The 20,819-nt window shown below is 47.7% G+C and overlaps 1 protein-coding gene across 1 annotated transcript in view; it reads right to left on the bottom strand.

Moving 5' to 3' along the window:
• Positions 1 to 8,791, bottom strand: part of LOC147020428 (stromal membrane-associated protein 1-like) — a 95,646-nt gene extending 86,855 nt beyond the window's left edge. Inside the window, exon 1 of the mRNA XM_085895739.1 lies at positions 8,423 to 8,791. Within this exon, the coding sequence (XP_085751865.1) occupies positions 8,423 to 8,540 (118 nt within the window). The 5' untranslated portion in view covers positions 8,541 to 8,791. The remainder of the gene's footprint in view (positions 1 to 8,422) is intronic.
• Between the last annotated feature and the right edge of the window lie 12,028 nt (positions 8,792 to 20,819).

Below are 20,819 nucleotides of genomic sequence, written 5' to 3'. Positions count from 1 at the left end.
CTTCAAAAATCTTCTTTGAAGTGGCTGAATATATCGAGGCGAATGGTTAAACGTTTGACCGCCTATCCATGAGGAACAAAATGTTCACACATATGACATCATAGGTCACATGGCTTGGCAGCCATATTGGATTTACCCAAAAACCTATTAAAAAAAAATTCTCCTCCAGAATGGCTGGACAAATCAAGGGGAAACTCCATAAAATGTTCCCCAAGCCATGGGTGTACAAGTTTCTAAGAGAATAATTGATAGGTTACATGGTTTGGCAGCCAAATTGGATTGAAGAAAAATATTTAATGTTTTCTCTCGAACCACTTCATCATTTGACATGAAACTTCAAATTTATGATATGGTAGGGAAGGGGAATCCATCCATCCATCTATTGGGACCATAATCTGTACAGTGCGTCGGTGCTGCCGAAGCAGTCTTATGCGCTATGGGGCACAATCCTGGATGGGTCACCACTCCGCCAAAAGATACTCGAATGGCTCAATCATTCCAGCAAGCTGGTTCTCATTTTGCTGACCTCAAAAGGGTGACAGGCTGAGTCAACCCCACCTGGTATTAATTCAACGGATGGGCAGTATTTGAACTAAGGGGAAGACATGCTTTAAATTTCAACTTGATTGGATGCATGGTCTGGCAGCCAGAATTATAAAAAAAATTTGATCTGAGTTTTTTATTTTTTAATAAGGCTCACTTGGCTGTGCCTGGATGGGCTTGAGGGGAGAGTAGTAGTAGCTGAAATGCAAATCCTATCCAGGTTCCTCCTGATGACTTCATCTTTGCTTTTTGCTTGTTTGACTTCCTTTTGATTACGACAATGCAGCACTGTACTTATTTGGTCGTTCATTTGATTTGAATTGAATATATTTTAATCCAATTCTGAATTCAATTGAATAATGAATAATGACAAAAAATATTAGTGGTGTCTGATCAGGTGTCTGATAAAAGTGGGGTTGCAAAGCGGGACGCCTCGTTACCCGGTCATCACTGGCAGATATAATTATGTCCCTCATTAATTACATAACACACTAGTACACAAACGAAAAAAATACACCACACAAAAGAAGTCCTGGCGAGGGCAAGCAATCTGATTGCTCTTTCTACTTTTCTTTCTTGTTTATTTAAAGCAGAAATGTTTGCCAATTTCCAACCAGATGGAAGATGACCGAGGGCAAATGAAAAGGTGAAAAGAGTAGAGAGGATGTGCAAGAGCAACAGATAAGGTTTTTTAGTGCATGGGAGCCGATGCTGTCCTGTCCAGGTACAGAATTAAAGAAAAGGGTTGCCAGAAACTTCTCCACTTTTTCAGCTGTAAAAGACAGAGTTCAGGAGTAATTGGGTTTGACTGGGTAGGGTGGGAACAGAGAGCAAGGGGTTGGGGACACACATTTTTGAAGCAAACACAGCATTGAGCGATTCGGCCTTCTCATGAGTGGAGTCGGCTGTGTTGCCCTTTGAAGAGGGGGAAGGGAAGGAAGGGGAGTAGACACCACAAACTGAATTGACAAGGTGCTGCCCAGTTTCAGAGGGAGACGAGTTTGAAAGTTAAATCTTGAGGTTGGACAGATGTTGTTTCCTGTCTCTCCTGAGAGTTGCCACTTGTTGCGAGCTTTGTTGGAATGAGTTGAGAATGCCTTCGGTCAGGGTTGCTTTCCAGGAAGAGAAGGCAAGTTGTTTAAGAGCAACTGCCTCCCCACAGGATTCAGTGTACCTTGGGCAAGAAGAAGGGTCGGATAACTGAAGAAGAGATGGGATGGATCTGTGCAAAAGACAGCAGCTTTCTGTGGAAGAATTCCCGGGTGGAGTTAATAACAGGGCAGTAGATATGAGACCAGTATTGAAGTGAAATAGTTGCTTGGAGTTCCTGCCAATCTTCCCGAGTGGACTGCCAGACTCGATGGTGCTGAATTAGCTCCCTGAGAATTGCTGTAGAGACGTTGACTCTCACATGCATATAATCAGATGAATCAATTGGAGCAGAGGAAGATAAGGAAACATTTGCAGGGAAGTTTGTCATCAAGTCCAGAAGGAAGGATTTGCCATTGGGAGAAATCAGAGTTGAAAAGTTTATGGATCGAGTCAGTCCCATGGAGTCACAGAAGTACTTTGCTGAAGTGCCATGGCTGGTGAGAAAGCTACCAACACCTAGCCAATTTGCATGGTGACAATTGAAATCACAAAATATGACAAAGAGAGTTGGGATAATTAGTTAAAAGTTGGTCCATGTCCAAGAAAAAGATTTAGATGGCATAGTCACTGTTTGGAGGATGGTACAACATAGACAAACAAGAGGTGGGAGCGGAGGAAAAGTCACAGCCAATGGTACTCCTGGGGATTGGGGGGGGGGGTGGAATATTAGTACAATGGCAGTCAGAGATTGAGTTATTGATGGAAAGTGCAACTCCACTGCTAGGGCAGGGATCAATACTGTCAAATGTGAGAAGACAATAGCCAGGGCCATATTGTGGGAGGAAGGATTCTGTGAAGCAGATGCAGTTTTATCGGCAGTAGCCTGGATTGAGAGATTTGTCAGGTTGAAGCGGGGCCTCAGATGTTTGAGGTTCACACATTTAAGGACAGCGGAACAGGCCTTGGGAGAGCGCAGGAAGGGGGAAAATGGAGGCATTGTGGGGGCGGGATGTAGAACGGGGACATGAAGTATAGGGATGCCGATTCCAAATTCCAAATTGGACAAAGGGAGATAAAGATCATGGGATGGGAGGTAATAATTTTTGTTGAAGGCATAGAGAAAGTTGGTGCTGTAGTTTTGGAAAGACTGTGATGACGACGAACAAGAACATATTGCTGACAGAGAAATAAGGAGAGTGAAGCATCTTAAAATTTATTTTAAAAGGAAAAAGGAAGACAGACGTATTTGCAATCAATTTGGAGATATATTGAGAAAAGGAGGAAAAAGAATGAAGTACAGGGAGAAGGAAATTCAAGTGGAATGAGATAGTTGTGAAGTGGAAAAAAAAACTGAAGCAAGGAGGGTAAAACAGGATAATGTTGAAGAGTTAGAAAGTACAATATTTGGGAAGAAAGAAGCAAAAGGAGCAGAATGTTCAAAGCAGCTATTCGAAGAACAGCTAAAGTAAGCCTTGAGAAACACGATAACAAATTCAATAAATGCAACACAACCAGGTAAGATTTAGCATGGAAAATTGGAAACACAAACAACACAGGGACGAAGATATAACAGAAACACAACGTATCTGGTTCAGATAACTTAACTTAAATGAGGCAAAGCAGCAGCCGTAGATTCGACCAACACGTGGACAAATCTCTGAACTAGAAGTTTATTTTAAATGACCAATTATACACTAAATCATCTGTATATCAAAGTAGTGGCAATTGTCTGTCTGTCTGCTACGTAATGTCTGTGACGTCATTACGACACAAGATTGCAGACTCCAAAATCCATCATTTTGATTTTCATGCAGTTCAGACCGAACACATCGTCCAACCTGTCATTCATAATCGCCATGCCCTACCTTTATATTTTCCATTCAGTGTAAACCAGAAACAAAGCAATTGTTAAAATGATCATCAAATATTGAAAGGATAAGCGTCACAGGCCTGAGGTTTCATGCCTTAGGTCTCACCTTCAGACCGCTTCAAGTTTTTTTTTTTCTGGAGCGATTGATGCAGCATTCTGGAGTTCCTGTGGCTGATACACGGCAAAGGTTTTTCTTTCTTTCCCCCCCCCCCCACCCCCGGGAGAGTTTAAGGCAGCACTCCAATGCCTTTTCACCGCCCAAATGAAGATGTTCTCCCATGGCTAGCAAAGGCTTTTACCGCAGGAGTAATGGATTAGCCTTGGTTTGTAAATACAGTAATATTGTTTTCATTATAATAATAATAATAGTAACACTGCAATCTCTGTCATGACTGAAAAGTTACTGGATCAAAGCGGTGCATTATTCATGCCACAGCAAGCTTACTGACCACATGCCGGGTGGCACTTTCATCGCCAAAAGTGTCGATTCTTTGGCCGATGAAAACCCATCTGCTCTTTCTCCACATGAGATTCTTAACTCAATAAAATTTTCAGGTGTGCCACCGCAAAATATGTCGCTGAAGGTCAACACTCCCATCATGTTGCTGCAAAATCTCAATCCTCGCAATGGCCACTGCAACGGAACATGTTATATCTTAACCAGGGTCACTGATAATCTTGAGGTGCAGATGCTTGGTGGCGAGTGTGCCAGGTCTATTCTCCTTATTCCGAGAATTCTTCTTTCACCATCTGACATGGATCTTCCTTCCCACCTCCGCAGACAACAGTTTCTGGTCAGGCTGGCCTTTGTGAAAATTAGCAACAAGGTCAGAGCCTGTGGTGATTGAGGGTTCATAGCTTCCAAGAAAATGTTGCTTTTTATTTTCTTTATTAAAAATTAAAATGGATTAATTTGGCTCAGTAAACAAAACATTTTATCACGAATTACAACAAACGTAGGCTATACGTAAAAAAAAATGAATTGCCAGGGGCCTCCGTCCCCCCCCCCTTCCTTCGCTCTCGATCCACCACTGAAATGAAATGTTTTTTTTTTTTGTTTTTTTTAAACTGACCGTCAGTATTGTTTACAATCACAAAGCATAAATAATTACAATGGAAACAAAGGCGATGCCCCTAGAATGCTAATTTGCAACGTTTGTTTTCATGAGATGTATAAAACAACACTTTTTTCCTGATTGTCACATTCATTTTGCAATTGATCATTTGTTTTCATTTCAACATCTGATCTCTGGGAACAAACCAATTAACAACATTATTTTTTGGCAATTTGTGTGCGGAAGACTAAAATTAATGCTGGGTTGTTCGCAGTAAACAAACTTCGGGGCGCATGTGAGGCAGCGCTTTGTTGCCTATACACCGTTCAAATAAGGAGAGGGTTTTCCACAGAACTGCTCCGCAGGTCCCTCTGCCAGTACATTGTACAACCAAGGTTCTGTTCTCATAAGACTACACATCAATATATTACCAAAACTGTCATCGTGTGTGTGTGTGTGTGTGTGTGTGTGTGTGTGTGTGTGTGTGTGTGTGTGTGTGTGTGTGTGTGTGTGTGTGTGTGTGTGTGTGTGTGTGTGTGTGTGTGTGTGTGTGTTTAATGTTTCTATATGTATGTATGTTCCTGAAATAGCCAAAACAGTACACGATAGTGCAAAAAATTTTGGGTCACCTTACTCACCATTCTCTTGCGGTGTGCAGTATCAAGTTTCATTCAAATCGGGCAAAGAAAAAAAAATCAATTCCCAATTCAGTCAAGTACTCTTCGGGAGTATTTGATCGATGCAAACAACCTCAGTGGTATAATTCGCTGGAGCTATCTTTTTTTTTTTTTTCTTGAAATGATTTTTTTTTTTTTTTTTTTTTCATCAACCGCTGTCACAATGGGAACCCAATGGGTTTACGGGTCATCTAGTATTATATAAAATGCAATTCAAAATGATAAATTGAATATTGTTTTAAAACATAGAATCTATCAGGGTACTTTTAAAATGCAGAACGATTTATCAAATTGTTTATCAAAAAAAGTCGATGCCATATCAAATATATAAACATCACAAAATCATTTATATTTGTAAGACCTGGATAAATGATCAATTTATAAACATTTTTCAAATTTATGACTTGCATTAAAGTATTCCATTGGTCTGTCTTTGAGCGTTTGTTTGATAATTTGACATCAATATGAGCTCTTGAGATACACCAAAGATAAAACAATCCTTTCCAACACATCATTTTCTATTTGTCTTACATTTAAAAAGTGATACTAAACTAGAACGGCACGACGTCGACACATATGCCTCTGTCCACATCATGACAATATTATACATACTTGTACTAAGTTTGGTTTAATATCCCTTCAGATGTTCTCAAGTACAACATTTTTCCCCTGACACCAAAATCTAATCAGTTCCCCTTTGCATCATAATATATACTTGTACCAAGTTTAGTCAAAATCCCATCACTGGTTCATAAGCAAGTGCAGTAACAGAACTTTCACCAAATGGGACTTCTGACCTTTGGCCTCTCGACCCCACGATCAAATCCATTTATTTGTTCAAATTTTTCACATACTTGTACCAAGTTTGACTTGGATCCCTTCAGCTGTTCCCAAGTTATTTCTGCAATGAAAACTTTTCACGGAAGACACACAACCTCAAAACATAATGCCTCCAGCAACTGTCAGTGGAGATATAAAATTTTTTCACACAATTGTAAAAATTAAATACATACGGTACAAACATGCATGTCCACAGCATTTGGAAGTGAAGTCTTGCACCTGGAATGTCTGATAAACACCATTTTAAACTGGAATGGCACTCGGTGGAGTACATGCATCCACCAGGCTCAACAGTTTGTTTTTTGTATCCCACAGATAAGCCGGATCTGTATCCGAGCCTTCTCCAAAATATTTTTGTTCTGGTAACATACTCGACTCATCCACCAAGTATTGACATAATCCATCTGCAACTTTTTGAAATATAATCCTATTTATCGTTTTTTGGCCTTATCACTCAAAGGTGATGCAGAACTTCAAATATTCACCGATCTGGATCTTCACCAAAACCTAATTAATTCATCCTCGTCACAAACCCAACCTGCCACAAAGACCACAACGTTTTGAGATGTCCTGCTCACAGAGAGAAAACCAGACGGGTGAAAACAATCTCTGCCATTGAGGGAAAAATCCACAACTTCAATCGGTGGTAGAAGCCCATAACTGTCCAAATAATATTGATAATTAAAAATAGACCCAATGAGAACTATGACTATTATGATCTTTCAATTTCACAATTCAGTATTTTTACCTCTACCACCGAAGGGGAAGGTTAAGTTTTCACCTCTGTCTGTCTGTCTGGAGGATATCTCAAAAAGTTGTGGACGGATCCGGATGAAATTTGGTGGGAAAGTTGGGTGTGTGGCCACAACCAATTGATTCAATTTTGGTGAAGATCCGAATCCAGATCTGGATAAGAGATACTGTATATTTAATTTTTTCAGTGAATCTTCACCATTGAGAGATGGGGCCACAAAAACGATTATGAAGCATGATATTTCAAAAATGTATTGGGCCTGATATGTTCTCGTGGATCAGGCATGCGCTTCTACATACTGAGTGCCCTTCTAGTATGTATATGCTTCTATAAAAAAAACTTACTTAAATCATCTCTTACACAAACAAATACATTTTTCAATAAATATTTGCCAATATATATGTATATATATTTTAAAGTTCAATACCAGATATATTCTTTCCAAAATCATCAAAACCATCAATAAAGGAGAAAGATATACGAGATTAACTCTGTTAATTTAACATCAGCTTGTGCAAGAGAAAGCAGATAATCTCCAACAAATATTCTAGATTTATAAACAGAAGACAGAGGTGGTGGGCACAGACACACCAGGGCCGACAGCGGCGGGCACAGACAGAGCCGGGCCGACAGCGGCGGGCACAGACAGAGCCGGGCCGACAGCGGCGGGCACAGACAGAGCCGGGCCGACAGCGGCGGGCACAGACAGACCCGGGCCGACAGCGGCGGGCACAGACAGACCCGGGCCGACAGCGGCGGGCACAGACAGACCCGGGCCGACAGCGGCGGGCACAGACAGACCCGGGCCGACAGCGGCGGGCACAGACAGACCCGGGCCGACAGCGGCGGGCACAGACAGACCCGGGCCGACAGCGGCGGGCACAGACAGACCCGGGCCGACAGCGGCGGGCACAGACAGAGCCGGGCCGACAGCGGCGGGCACAGACAGAGCCGGGCCGACAGCGGCGGGCACAGACAGAGCCGGGCCGACAGCGGCGGGCACAGACAGAGCCGGGCCGACAGCGGCGGGCACAGACAGACCCGGGCCGACAGCGGCGGGCACAGACAGACCCGGGCCGACAGCGGCGGGCACAGACAGACCCGGGCCGACAGCGGCGGGCACAGACAGACCCGGGCCGACAGCGGCGGGCACAGACAGACCCGGGCCGACAGCGGCGGGCACAGACAGACCCGGGCCGACAGCGGCGGGCACAGACAGAGCCGGGCCGACAGCGGCGGGCACAGACAGACAGAGCCGGGCCGACAGCGGCGGGCACAGACAGAGCCGGGCCGACAGCGGCGGACACAGACAGACAGACCCGGGCCGACAGCGGCGGACACAGACAGACAGACCCGGGCCGACAGCGGCGGACACAGACAGACAGACCCGGGCCGACAGCGGCGGACACAGACAGACAGACAGATCCGGGCCGACAGCGGCGGGCACAGACAGACAGACAGATCCGGGCCGACAGCGGCGGGCACAGACAGACAGACCCGGGCCGACAGCGGCGGGCACAGACAGACAGATCCGGGCCGACAGCGGCGGACACAGACAGAAAGACAGATCCGGGCCGACAGAGGTATTCACCCTTGGCTTCGCAGTCAGCACAATACTTGTTCGCTTCTTGTCGAAGTAGTTCCGCCAATATCGTTTGGTGTTCTTCATTCTGCCGCTGCGCTTTCTCCCTCTCAGATCGGGTTGTCATGGTCAAGGCGGCGGGTGCGACAAATAGAAATCGATGTATTTTTATCTATATCTATGTATATTATAATATATTTTTGGGTCAAAATGAACAGTTCGCAAAAACGGATGAACGTTCGATGAAAAGAGCGAGTGCTGCGGCACAAGGAGCTCCACGACTTGTAAACTTGACCAACACCTGCAGCAACCAGCGGACACCGGCTTCCAGTCCACTCGGTCCTCCCACGTGATCCGGAAACGGTCGTCGTCCCGAGCCTGAGGTAAAATGACGTGCGGATGCTACGTCACGCTTCTGCTTTATGTTTCCGATTTCAGATTTTTTTTTTTTAAAATCTCCACTTTGATTGCTTTAATCATTATATATTAACGATAATCGAATTGTTTTTGTTCCGAATTCCAAACTGTGAATATCTTTTTTATCACCTCCTTGTGCACAATACGATATACTCATACAATTTAACATGTGATTCAAACAAAATTTTAAAATCCACTTCAATGCTGGTCTTCCTGAGTTTGAGGTATTTTCTTATTACGTATGCAAAAACACCGACATTTTGGATCCTCTCTTCTCTTCTCACACAGGCCTTATTCTTCTTTCTCTTCATTTTCTTCTTCTTCCTCTTCTTCTACGACCTCTCCCTCCTACTCTTCCTCTCCTTCTTTCTCTTCTTCTTCCTCTTCATTTTTCCTTCTTCTTCCTCTTCCTTTTTCCTTCTACTTCCTCTTCTTCTTCTTCCTCTCCCTTCTCCTCCCCCTTCTTCCTCTTCTTCGTCTTTGATGAATGTTTATTTTTTTCCGCATGTAATTCCCCCCACGACGCAGGAACGCGTGGAAGCAATGTCATGGAGGACAATGGGATTCCATATGATGGAGGAATGGCAGGGGGAACATGTACACAATCACCCATCCGCATCCATACTCCAGTGACTTACAAGTCCTAACAACATCCCCATCACCCTCTTTCTCTATAACTTCCAGGTACCGATTTAATTCCAATGTAAACTTATCTAGTCCTTCAGCTGCCACAACCTTTTCCAGGGAGACCATTCCAAGCATAAACTGCTCTCTGAGTGGAAGTCCCTGCCTTACTACCCTCTCAGGCTATGGCCACTGTCTTCTCTGCGGAATACTTCATGTGCACTTATTTTGTCTATACCTTTCATTTTGTTAAACATCTCCATCATATTGTTACGGATTTGGAAACCTTGTGCACACAGACAGTCAGCAGCCCCCACAATTCAGTTATTTCGATAAGTATGTGTTTATAGTTAGGGCCCCGTCCTTCTGTCTAATGGGAATTACATGTGTGCGCTGCGAAGTTTCTTTATAGTTAGTTTTTTTGTTTTTTTTTACATCAATCCCCTTCACTTCTTCGCACCACCGACTCCATTGCCCACGTGTTTCTGGCTGAAGGCGTGGGCAGAGCCTCCGTCACATCAGATCGAGGCTCCGCTCCGAGGAAGGGCATGGAGCGCTTCCTCCGGCCAATGGGCGAAGGGCGAGCAGGGCCGAGGCGCTCCGGCCAATGGGAGGCCAGAGTGCCGGAAACTACTACAGGGCCTCTTCAGGGGGGGGGTGGGCCTTCGAGACAACCCGACACAACCCCCCCCCCCCGAGACGCCTCGTCCAATCAGGAGGCTGATCACCTCAGGGCCGACTCCGCCCCAGACAGATGAAGTGGTCGCCCCGTCCAAAGGGAAGGGAGGGTGTTCGTCAAGGAGAGTAGATGAGTCATCGTGGCCATTGTTTTTGGTCTGTCGTCGTGGTAGTCTGTGATCGTTGTCTGCGGTCTTTTGAGGGGCTCCTCGTGATGGTGGTTGTCGAGCAGCCAGGATTGTGGGCTCGTGGATTTCAGGTCATGGGTTCGAGTCCCACCGTGGTGGGTTGTGAGGTGTGACCACACGAGGCACAAAGGTACCCAACCAGACCTTGACCCTCAGCCCGCCTTCCCTCTCGAGCCGAAGGGTCCAATAAAGACCCTAAGGGGTTCATTTCTTCTGTGTGTGTGTGTGTGTGTGTGTGTGTGTGTGTGTGTGTGTGTGTGTGTGTGTGTGTGTGTGTGTGTGTGTGTGTGTGTGTGTGTGTGTGTATGTGTGTGTGTGTGTGTGTGTGTGTGTGTGTGGTGCCAGTCTCTTCAGTGGAATTGCTTAAGTGTTTTCTTTTCATTATACATTGCATTTTATTCGTGATTAAGTCTGCTCTGTGTCTCCCTCCCTTATAAATAAACCCTCCTGCTCAATGTTCCAGGTCATTGCCCGTGTTTTCTTCCATTGACCCAGCACGATTCGTGCTTGAGAACCAGTAAGCCGATTGGGCTGTAAGTTGTCGTTTGGACCGACGGACTTTGGTAATTCCGCTCGGATACACCGGACCGAAGTAGCTAGAGCGACCCGGTTCGACAGAGTCCGTTGAGGGTGTGACTTCCCCGGTAATTTGATGACGTGGGTACTGAGGTATATTGAAATTTGGCTATTAACCCTTCTCCACGCAGTCAGAGAATTGGCAAGCACGGTCCTTACATGACCCGTGACCTTCGGAGTTGTCCGAGAGTCACAACCTAAATTCCGGGTGTTCGGTGGGAGACGGCTCTACTGCTCCACCTGGCGGCCGTTCCTCGCCACCGACCCCCGGCCCACAACAGTTTGGTGTCAGTAGTGGAGATACGAACCCCTCCGCCCCCATAGAAGGGTTACAGGATTCGAACCCACAACAGTTTGGTGTTCAGGAGCGGGGTTCGAACCTCTCCGCCTCCACGAAATTAACGGGATTCAGATCAGGGGTGTACAGAGCAACCCCCCCTTCCCTCCAAATTACAAGCATTTCAAATTCATTCTCAGACGAATCATGGCGGGCCAAGACGAGCTGGCTCACGTGGGTCCTAGTTTAATGGGAAAGGAATCAGTGGCCCAGGACACCCCCATGCAAGAAGACGTGCCCCCGCAACCAAACTCAGAGGTAGTAATGGGCATGAGGGCGGCGGCGTATGACCCTCCCCTCCGTCAAATTTCCCCCCTGATTCCTGGCGGATATGCGCCCGACCGAGGGGAATCGGCTTCATCAGGGTCACTCGACATGAGCCGATTAATGGAAATGCTGGCGCAGATGCAGAACCGCATTGATGCAAACATGCAGGCACTGAGGGGGTGATATGCAAACACTGAGGGGTGATATGCAAACATTGAGGGGTGATATGCAAACATTGAGGGGTGATATGCAAACACTGAGGGGAGATATGCAAACACTGAGGGGAGATATGCAAACATTGAGGGGAGATATGCAAACACTGAGGGGAGATATGCAAACACTGAGGGGGGAAATGCAGAGCATGGGGTTGAACCTGCAAGCGGGTCTGGAGGAACTGGAAGGCATAATGGCGGCACCACGTGGTGGAGCGACTGAACCGAGGGGGAGTGCAAAATGTGTCCGGCCCACAATGGAGATGGGTGAGGTCGGGATGATGAGAGACGCCACCACAATTATCGGGGAAACTAAAAAACTCGGCGAGGGGACAATGGAAAAATTTCCAGAGACACGAAGGGAGTTAGAAATAATAACAGAGACATGGGAGATAGAACAAGTAGAAGGGAACGAATTACATGAAATTACAGAGGAACACACACAAGTATTGATAATAAGGACAATGGGGTCGAGCTGGTGAAATGTGTTGAGACCCAGGGCAAGCATCAGAGTAACCTCCCTCAGGAACAGGGGGAGATGGTAAGCTCCCTCGAAGCAGATCGCAACCAGGTAAGGCTGGCGGAACCGTGCGAGGTTGAGCGGGTGAATGATGTGAACGGGTCCATGCAGAGTTTTGGGGGGCGGGGGTAGAGACCCCGGGACCCCTTGAGTTAACACGAATCCCCAATGTGATTGCCCCGGAGTGCGTGTCGTGGTGTGCGAGTGGTGTGAATAGCATGGCGTTGCGTAAATGCATGTATGGAAATGGATGACAGATGGATTCAGACGGGAGACGGGAATGGCGAGCCTGGAGGGCCGCCAGGAGGTATTTCGGGAACCGTTCCGGGTTCGCGCGACTGCGCGTACGAGGTCCGTGGTGCGTTTCACGCACGGTCCGCACACGCGCATCTGCACGATCGTGATCCGGCCCGGAAACGTTCCGTGATGAATACGACAACCTTGATTTTGATGTTTTTGTTCTTCAAGAGACACACACTGAAGATGACTCCAAAGCTTCCAAGCACGGCATCTTTGGTTTCAAATTTATTGCAGCGGTGTACCATGTGAAGTATGGCATTGCAACCGACCTATGACACAACCTGACTGACTTTTATATTCCTAAAGAATGTAGAACCAATAATATCTTCTTCGCCACTGTGAAAGTTGGGGACACAACAATCACCAATGTGTACAAACAACCTCAGGTAGAGTGGCCCCTTCCAGCATGACCCATTACTGCTCATCCTGAAGTTCATGCTGGTGACTTCAACAGCCATCACACCTCATGGGGATATGCAGTACTTCAGATGCCGAGGTAGGTGACCAATTGGTAGCTTGGGCCTCCACTAGTGATTGCTTTCTCTTGCATGATGCCAAACAACCAGGCACTTCCTATTCACATAGGTTGGCTGTGGTGGAGGAAAGGCTACAACCCAGACCTCTGTTTTGTCTCCAGAGATGATACTGGACACACTCTTCACGTAAGATCCTTCCACACTTTCCACACAGCCAACATTGACCAGCATTAATCCACATTGGAATAGAGGTCCCCTTAATTACATCCAAACCGAAGGTCCACTGGAATTTCTGGAAAACCAACTGGGAGGCTTTCACAACGGAGGTGGAGGAGCATATCACCAGCCTTAACCCTGTCCCAAAGAGATATAACAGCTTTTACAAAATCCTGATAGATGCAGCCAAAAACAACATCCCATGTGGTTTTTGCAAATGTTACACACCTTGTGGTTTACCAGAAACTCACCAATTCCTCCAACAGTATGAAGCTTCTGGGGATTCAGATGTATCTGAGCTCTTGGAATCTCTGGATGTGGCCAGATGACAAAGATGATAGGAGACAGTTGAGGAGAATGATTTCACTCATTAAAGTCAAAAGGCATGGAACCTACTAAGGCATATTGGAGCTGCCTCACCTGCTCAACATCAAGCTCCAAAAGTATTGGCTAATGCTATTGCTTCTATGCTGCTCCTCAACTCTATAAAGTTCCCTCAACTAAGAAGGCTCGCAGTGAAGTCTGGAAGGAACTCTCCAAGACCATTTCATCATGTCCTCCTATATCTCTGCTTCCTTCTCCCTACACCAGGGCTGAAATTTACACTGGCCATTCCTCAACCAAAGCAAGGAAAGCAGCAGGAATTTGTGGCATCTATCCTGAATTATTGAAGAACTTTGGACCTCATGGACGTGATTGTTTGGTTTCTCTTTTCGTTAACATCTATGTAACTGGAGTGATACCATCAACCTGGAGAGAGGCTAAAGTCATTACCATCCGTAAGCCAGGCAAACCTGCTGCCGACCCATCTTGCTATTGGCCCATATTTCTGCTCTGTATGACATACAGGTTATTTAAGCATGTCCTTCTGGCCAGGCTCTCTCCACTGGTAGAGCCCAACCTTCCCAAGGAACAAGCTGACTTCAGACCTAGTCGGAGCTGTGTTGATCAAGTACTTGTACTTCCCACCCAAATTGAGGCTGGCTCCGAATGTGTGCTCAAGACAGGTGTTGCACAAATTGACCTTTCATTAGCGTGTGATATGGTATGGTGAAATGGTCTTCTGCTGAAAGCTGCCAGACTTTTCCAGTGCCAAACCACAATATCCATTTTTTTAATGCTTAGCAATCGAAATGCTTATCTCAGAAAGTGAACAACCTCCATAATCACTCTGAATGATGGTCCTCCCTAAGGGTCTGTTTTCGCTCCAATCCTCTTCAACATATATATGAGCAACATCCCTTGTGCCACCTACAGAAAGTTTGCCTATGCAGATGATCTTGCTCTTGCTACCCAGCAATCAACCTTGAAGATCTCTGCATGACTCTGTCCCTGCACTTAAAGGTACTGGAGGAATATTTCATCTACTGGTACTTCACCCAAACCCAGCAAAGATTACAGCTACTGCTTTCCATCTCAGCAACCGACTGGTGAACAGCAAACTCCAGGTTTCCTTTTGCAGCAAACCAATCAAAAACGAACCATTCCCCTAGTATCTTGGATTGCCCTTGATCGCAACCTCATGTTTTGTGAACACCTAAAATGTGTCACAGAAAAGATCAATACCAGGATAAATGTCATCCAGAAACTCACGGGCACTATCTGGGGATCAAGTGCACACACTCTTCGCAGTGCTCGCCTTGTTCTTGTGATTTCTGCAGCAGAATACTGTTCCCCTGTTTGGGCAGAGAGCGGCCACATAAAACACTTGGACATTTCCTGAAAACACTAAGGCGGATAATTAATCAGTGGTACACTGAAATCAACACCCACGCAGTGGCTCCCAGTCCTGTCGAACATCCCACCCCCAATGTGTACTGGAAGGAAAGAATGCTGAGAGAGTTTGACTACATCAAAGCCAACCCAGAGCTTCCAATCCACGAAGACCTGCGGAATCTACCAAATGTCTGACTCGAGTCACGTAAACCTTTCTGGGACTGTGTAAATGTTTTGAGTGATGTGTGGTTTAACACAAAGGGCAAGTGGCGCCATCTCTGGACAGACAACAACATTGCTAACAAAGAAGTGGTCAGTGATCTGACGGAAGAGCCTCCAGGTTTTGACCTCCCCTGGAAACAATGATCTGCACTCAACAGGATCCATACTCTTCATGCAAGGACACCGCACCACTTCCACAAATGGTATTTCAAAGACAGCCCAGCATGTGATTTTGGTCACCCATATCAGACTATTCATCACATTGCGAATGAGTGTCACCTGCAGAAATGTAATGAAGGATTTAGGGAAAACTACCTAACAACAGACAATGCTGTGACTCGGCTGTCCAACTTAGACTGAGATCTGTAATTTGTTATTCACAATATGAGTGCCTCGATCAGAAAGGAGGGCTTTTGGCACTCCAAACAGGAGAATTATCTCTAGCCGAGATCGTGGTGATCATGGCCCGAGCCTTCTGGTCCGGGACAGCAAATACCAAGCGTGGGAGACCATAAGAAGGTTTCACTCAAAATAGTATGTCGGCATTAATAACAGCATAATAATTATATTAGCGTTTTTACAAAATAATATTTATAACAACGACACTGCAAATTATAATAGTACTAATTATAAGGATCATCCATGGTGGAGCCTAAATATCATCATTGGCGAAGCGAGTGTGAAAATGTATAATTTCGGTGAAAAGGACTTTGAATAACAATGTAACTCAACTCTGTAGAATTGCTGCCACATGCTCCTACAGATAACTCCCTCCACCCCACCCTCCTCCCAACACCCTGGTCCCTGCTGTATGGAGCGGGTGTTTCTGGTGATCGAAAACAGAGATGCCACCAATATGCTTATCATAAAACAACAAAAGGTCAATAATAATAGGAGTTCCCTCACAAAGACCTTAAATGCAAGAGGGGGCCATTTTTTTTTCTACAGAGTGTAAGACTCATGCAGGAGCTGAAACACAAATCAATCACACGCACGCACACACACACACACACGCACGCACACACAATACTTTATTTCAGACAAATGCAGCCACTAATCTTGGGGGAAGTGGCATCATTATAGGTACCAATGACACCATGTTTATGACATCACTTTTTTCTGTGCAGTCAGCAGGGTAATTAAAGAGGAATTTCCTCCTTCCCATGGATGCCATCGTAGGAGGTTTATCCATGTTTTATCCTTTTAAATGCTGAGAATCAATCGAGGAAGCACCCTTTTAAAAGTCTTTGGTGTGACTCAGCTGGAGTGCAAACTGCTGACCTCCCAAATTCAGAGTGGATGCTCTAATCATTACACCACCGAGTCTGGTTACAGTGTCAAGTGGAGGCACCATACCAGTGAGGAAAGGTACTGCATTGAGTCATCGTTTTTTATTCAGCCCGTGGCTGCTGGTTGTATCATCTCTGGGAGCGCAGCTTTGCTGCTGATGCAGCTCCTCGTTTCCAGTAAGCCGGTACTCATTTTCCCAACCTCGTAAGGATGGCACAGACTGCGTCAACCCACCTCGTGTTATTTAATGGCCCACAGGGGCTCAAACTCAAGACCCTAAGATCTTAAACCAGCCACGTTAACCTTTCAGCCAACACCAGGCTTACTACATTGCATTATGGATGAAGACCTTGGAAACTATGGAAGTTCATATTTACTGAGAAAGAACTTGGCATGATGGAGGACACCTGATATAAAACTGGCCTTGGAAGCCAGTTTGGATACTTGGTCTTCCCAGGATAATAAGTAAGTGGCTGATCATGACGCCATGAAGTTTGAGGCACTGACTTCTTCCAGAGCCTCATCAAGGAAAAAGAGAGGTGGATTTATTGTGTGATACTTATAAAGAGGCAAGGTGAGTTTGTGAGACTTGCCTTGATCGAATGATATTGTTGTGGTTACCAAATTCGCAAACCACCATTCAGGTCCCTTAGGTGAGGTATCTCGGTAAGTACATGTGTAGTTAGGCCCAAACCCGTTGTCTAGTGGGAATACATGTCATTTATGCGTGCTGCGACTCTTCAGGATAGCCGTTTTTCTTTTGCTATCTTTATTTTGGACCAACCGCCATGATTACCACCACAACCACAACATCAACCACCAACCACAACGCCGCTTCACCACAACCGCCACGACCTTCCCGTCACACCTCGCAACCGTCGCATCGCCACCGTTCTTGCGCCACTTGTGGGTACCGGTGTTGGACTCGTGCAGGGCGCGCGCCGAACGGCGTGTACAAAATCACGGATTTTGTGCTTCAAAAACGGATCAAAAACGACACACGCCCACTTTTTGCCGTCCAATCGGTGAGCGAGGGGCGAATTGGCCCCGCCCCCAGGGCGTTGGAGGGCGATCGATATATGCAAATTTATGGATCAAAAAGCATTCACGCCCACTTTTTCTCAGGCCAATGGGGAGCGAGGTGAAAGGTCGAAGGGAGGGGGTCAAAGATGAGAGGGCGAAGCCACGGGGCTGATAAAAGGCGACCGTGTTCGTCAGTCCAGAGAGAGTAGTGAGTAGTAGAGTCGGGAACAGAGAGTTAAGACTTCGCGGGCGGTGGAGTTGGCAAGAAGGAGCTGGTCGTCGTGTGCGTTGGAGTCGGAGCTGGTCGTCGTGTGCGTTGGAGTCGGAGCGGAGGGGACGGAGCTGTGGAGAGGCGGCGAGGGCAGACGAGGGGGTGCTCGCGTCGTGCAGGGAGCTGCACCCCAGGGAGGCCGACAGCGCGACCCGGCCGAGGTGGAGACGCTCGTCGCGGGACAATAAAAATCCTCTATACCCCGAGCATCAGCAACCCCCTCCCGTTTCCCCCCGCGCTGAGATAGTGCGACCAAGGGGGCCCCTTTCCCACCCCCTACCAGACACTGTCCGCGAGGCCCGCGGAGTTGAGGCACCATCGCCGCTCCGCGTCTCATCACCAGACGGGTAGGCCCGACCCGGTCTCGGCCTCAGGCCCGCCTCATCTTTGAGGGTGTTCTTTTCCTTGGTTTTGGGTATGTGTTGTCGGCGCCGTCTGTGAAGTAAAATTGTATAAGTGTTGCCGTGTGCTCGGTAGTCGGATAGCTCTGCATTGGCTTTCTCTTTTATATTTGCGTTTTGTGTAATATTGTGTTTTTCTTTTCTGTGTGCTTTTGGTGGAATTGAATATGTGTGCTTTCCGTTCAGCGTGAATAAATGTGCTTTGTGTTGAACTGTTTCCCGCTTCGCTTCGTCATTTCTTTCATTGAATCCTCATCTTGCTTCACGTAAAGGGTTGGTCGTGGGCTGAATACGCCCGATAATTAATCGAACCGTCGAGGTCGACGAATAACACCGCTCGGTTATCCCGATAGTACGGAACGGGTCGCTTAAGTGGCCCGTGTCCGAAGTCGACCTGCGGCGAGGTGCGATCGCCCGGTCTACCCTCCGCGTGGGTACTTAGGTAGGTCGAATTTGGCGAGCAACCCTATCCCACGCGGGGGCTGATTGGCTCGATCGCGGTGAGACCGAAAGGTCCACCCGTGACTGGTTCCCGGCGTTAGTCCGAGAGGGTCACGACTGGATTGTCCGTCCGGTGGGCGACGTGCCGCGATTCGAGTTACGTGGCCATCGCACGCCGGCGGGCGCGAATCCGTAACACTGGTGTCAGGTCGTGCGATACAAATTCATCGCCCTCCTCGCGGCACTGGTATCGGAGAACAGGAAAACGGGCTCTCCTGTCTCCAGCTAAATTCACGGGAATCGGTCCAGGGGTGAGAGAAGCGACCCCCGATTCCCTCCAAATTACGATCGAGCGAACTTAACCCTTTAAGAGAAGCAAGATGGCGTCTCAAGGCGAGCGGGAGCCGGGTGGATTAGAAATGGATGTAGAATGTGAAGGATCCATGGTCCAGGATGGAATCCCCGAGCAGGAAATGTTGATTGTGCAGGAACACGGACTCGCCCAACTGAACCCAGAGCCCGAAATAGGTGCGGCAGCAGCCGCGGTGTATGACACCTCCCCTCCCCCTCTCCACCAAAACCCTTCCCCAACCCTTGCCGAAACGGCTCAGCTGAGTGCACCCGACATGGCCCAGCTATTCGCCATGCTGGCGGCAATGACAGCGAAAATGGATGCAAACGCAAATGAAATTATAAACGAAATGAAAGGCATGAACGAAAAGATGGATGCAAACGCAAATGAATTTATAAACGAAATGAAAAGCATGGGCAAGCAAATGAGGGAAGAAACGAAAAAGCTCCGGGGTGAGACGCAGAACATGGGCCGATGCCTGCAGGCGGGCATGAAGGCCGTGACAACGGAAATAATAGTGGAGACAAGGGAGGTAAAGGGTGAAGAGTTGGCAGAGACACGGGAGATAGGAACGATAGAGGGAAGACTGCACGATGAAGACGGGGTAAGTGACGCACACACACACACACGGAGGTAGTGGAGGATAATGGGGGTGAGCTGGCGGACTGGGTAGAGACCCAGTGCGAGCACCTGGATGGCCTCCTCCAGGAACGAGGGGAGGGAGTATGCCCCCTTGAGGCGAGTCACGACCAGGTGAGTTCGGTCGTGCTTTGCGAGGTTGAGGGGAGGAGTGCTGTGGACGGGTGCACGGAGAGCTTGGGGGGTATAGAGGCCCCGGAGACCCTTGTTGGGACACAAATCCCCAGTATGGTTGTCCCTGTGTGTGTGGTGCAAGGTGTGAGTGCGCCCCCGTGTGTGGAAGCGACCCCGTGTGTGAGTGGTGTGGTGGCGATGGTGCCAGAGTGCGTGCTTCCCAGCACGCCGGGTGTGGATGGGGCACCGTGTGTGAGTGAGGCCGTGTGTGTGGACGAAACGGCCAGTGTGAGTGAGGCACCGCGGGTGAGTGCCCCCGCGGGTGTGAGTGGAGTGGTTTGTATGAATGGAGCACCACGTGTGAGTGGTATGGGTTATGTAAGGGAGACCGTGTGTGTGAGAGAGCGGTATGTAAGGGAGATGTCGGTTGGCATGCGGGAGCACGCAGCCGCATCTCCCGGTGTGAATGTGATGGAGTGGACTGTGTGCGTCGTAACACGCAGGTGTGCGTGGGTTGAATGGCGACGACGGCGACAGAGGAACGAAAGCCGAATAGCGGCTGTGGTTGTTTCGGGGACCGTGCCGGGTTCACCCAGCAGGGAGCACGAGGTTCGTGCTGTGCAACGCACGAGACCGCCACGTGCTCGCTTGCGAGAGTGAAGTCCCGGTCCGGAAACGCACGCGGTGGATTTGCCGATCCCGCGGACGGACAAAGTTTAGGCAGGTAAACGGATTTGGACCGGACGGGTTCTCCACGCGATCGTGTGTGTTAAGCTCCAACGGGCAAAGCACATGTGTTCGCGTGGGGAACCCCTCGAGACGTGGGGCTTGTGTTTTTTTATGCGCACGGTGACGCCATGGCTGCACGTGGGGTTGGAATCCGGCAGGAGGGGTATCTCTGCCGGATGGTCCCGTCCAAGGAGGGACGAGGAACACGTGCAGCTGCATGACGTCACGGGCAGGTGCAAAGTGCGTGAGTTGCCGCGCAGGTGTTGCGCATGGAAAAAAAAAGAAGAGAAAACAAGCCTCACTTTCGGGTGCACAGGATTCCTGGGCAAGGTGTGGAAGACCCCCTTACCTGGGCACAGGATGGAAACTAGTTAGGGGGAAGGGTTAGCTTAGCTAC

Source organism: Eptatretus burgeri, chromosome 9 (genome assembly GCF_056783735.1).
Source record: "Eptatretus burgeri isolate ZD-2024b chromosome 9, Ebu_testis_v1, whole genome shotgun sequence".
In the NCBI taxonomy this organism is placed as follows: Eukaryota; Metazoa; Chordata; class Myxini; order Myxiniformes; family Myxinidae; genus Eptatretus; species Eptatretus burgeri.
Note: the sequence above shows the minus strand (reverse complement) of the source record. Positions and strands in the feature narration are given on the sequence as shown.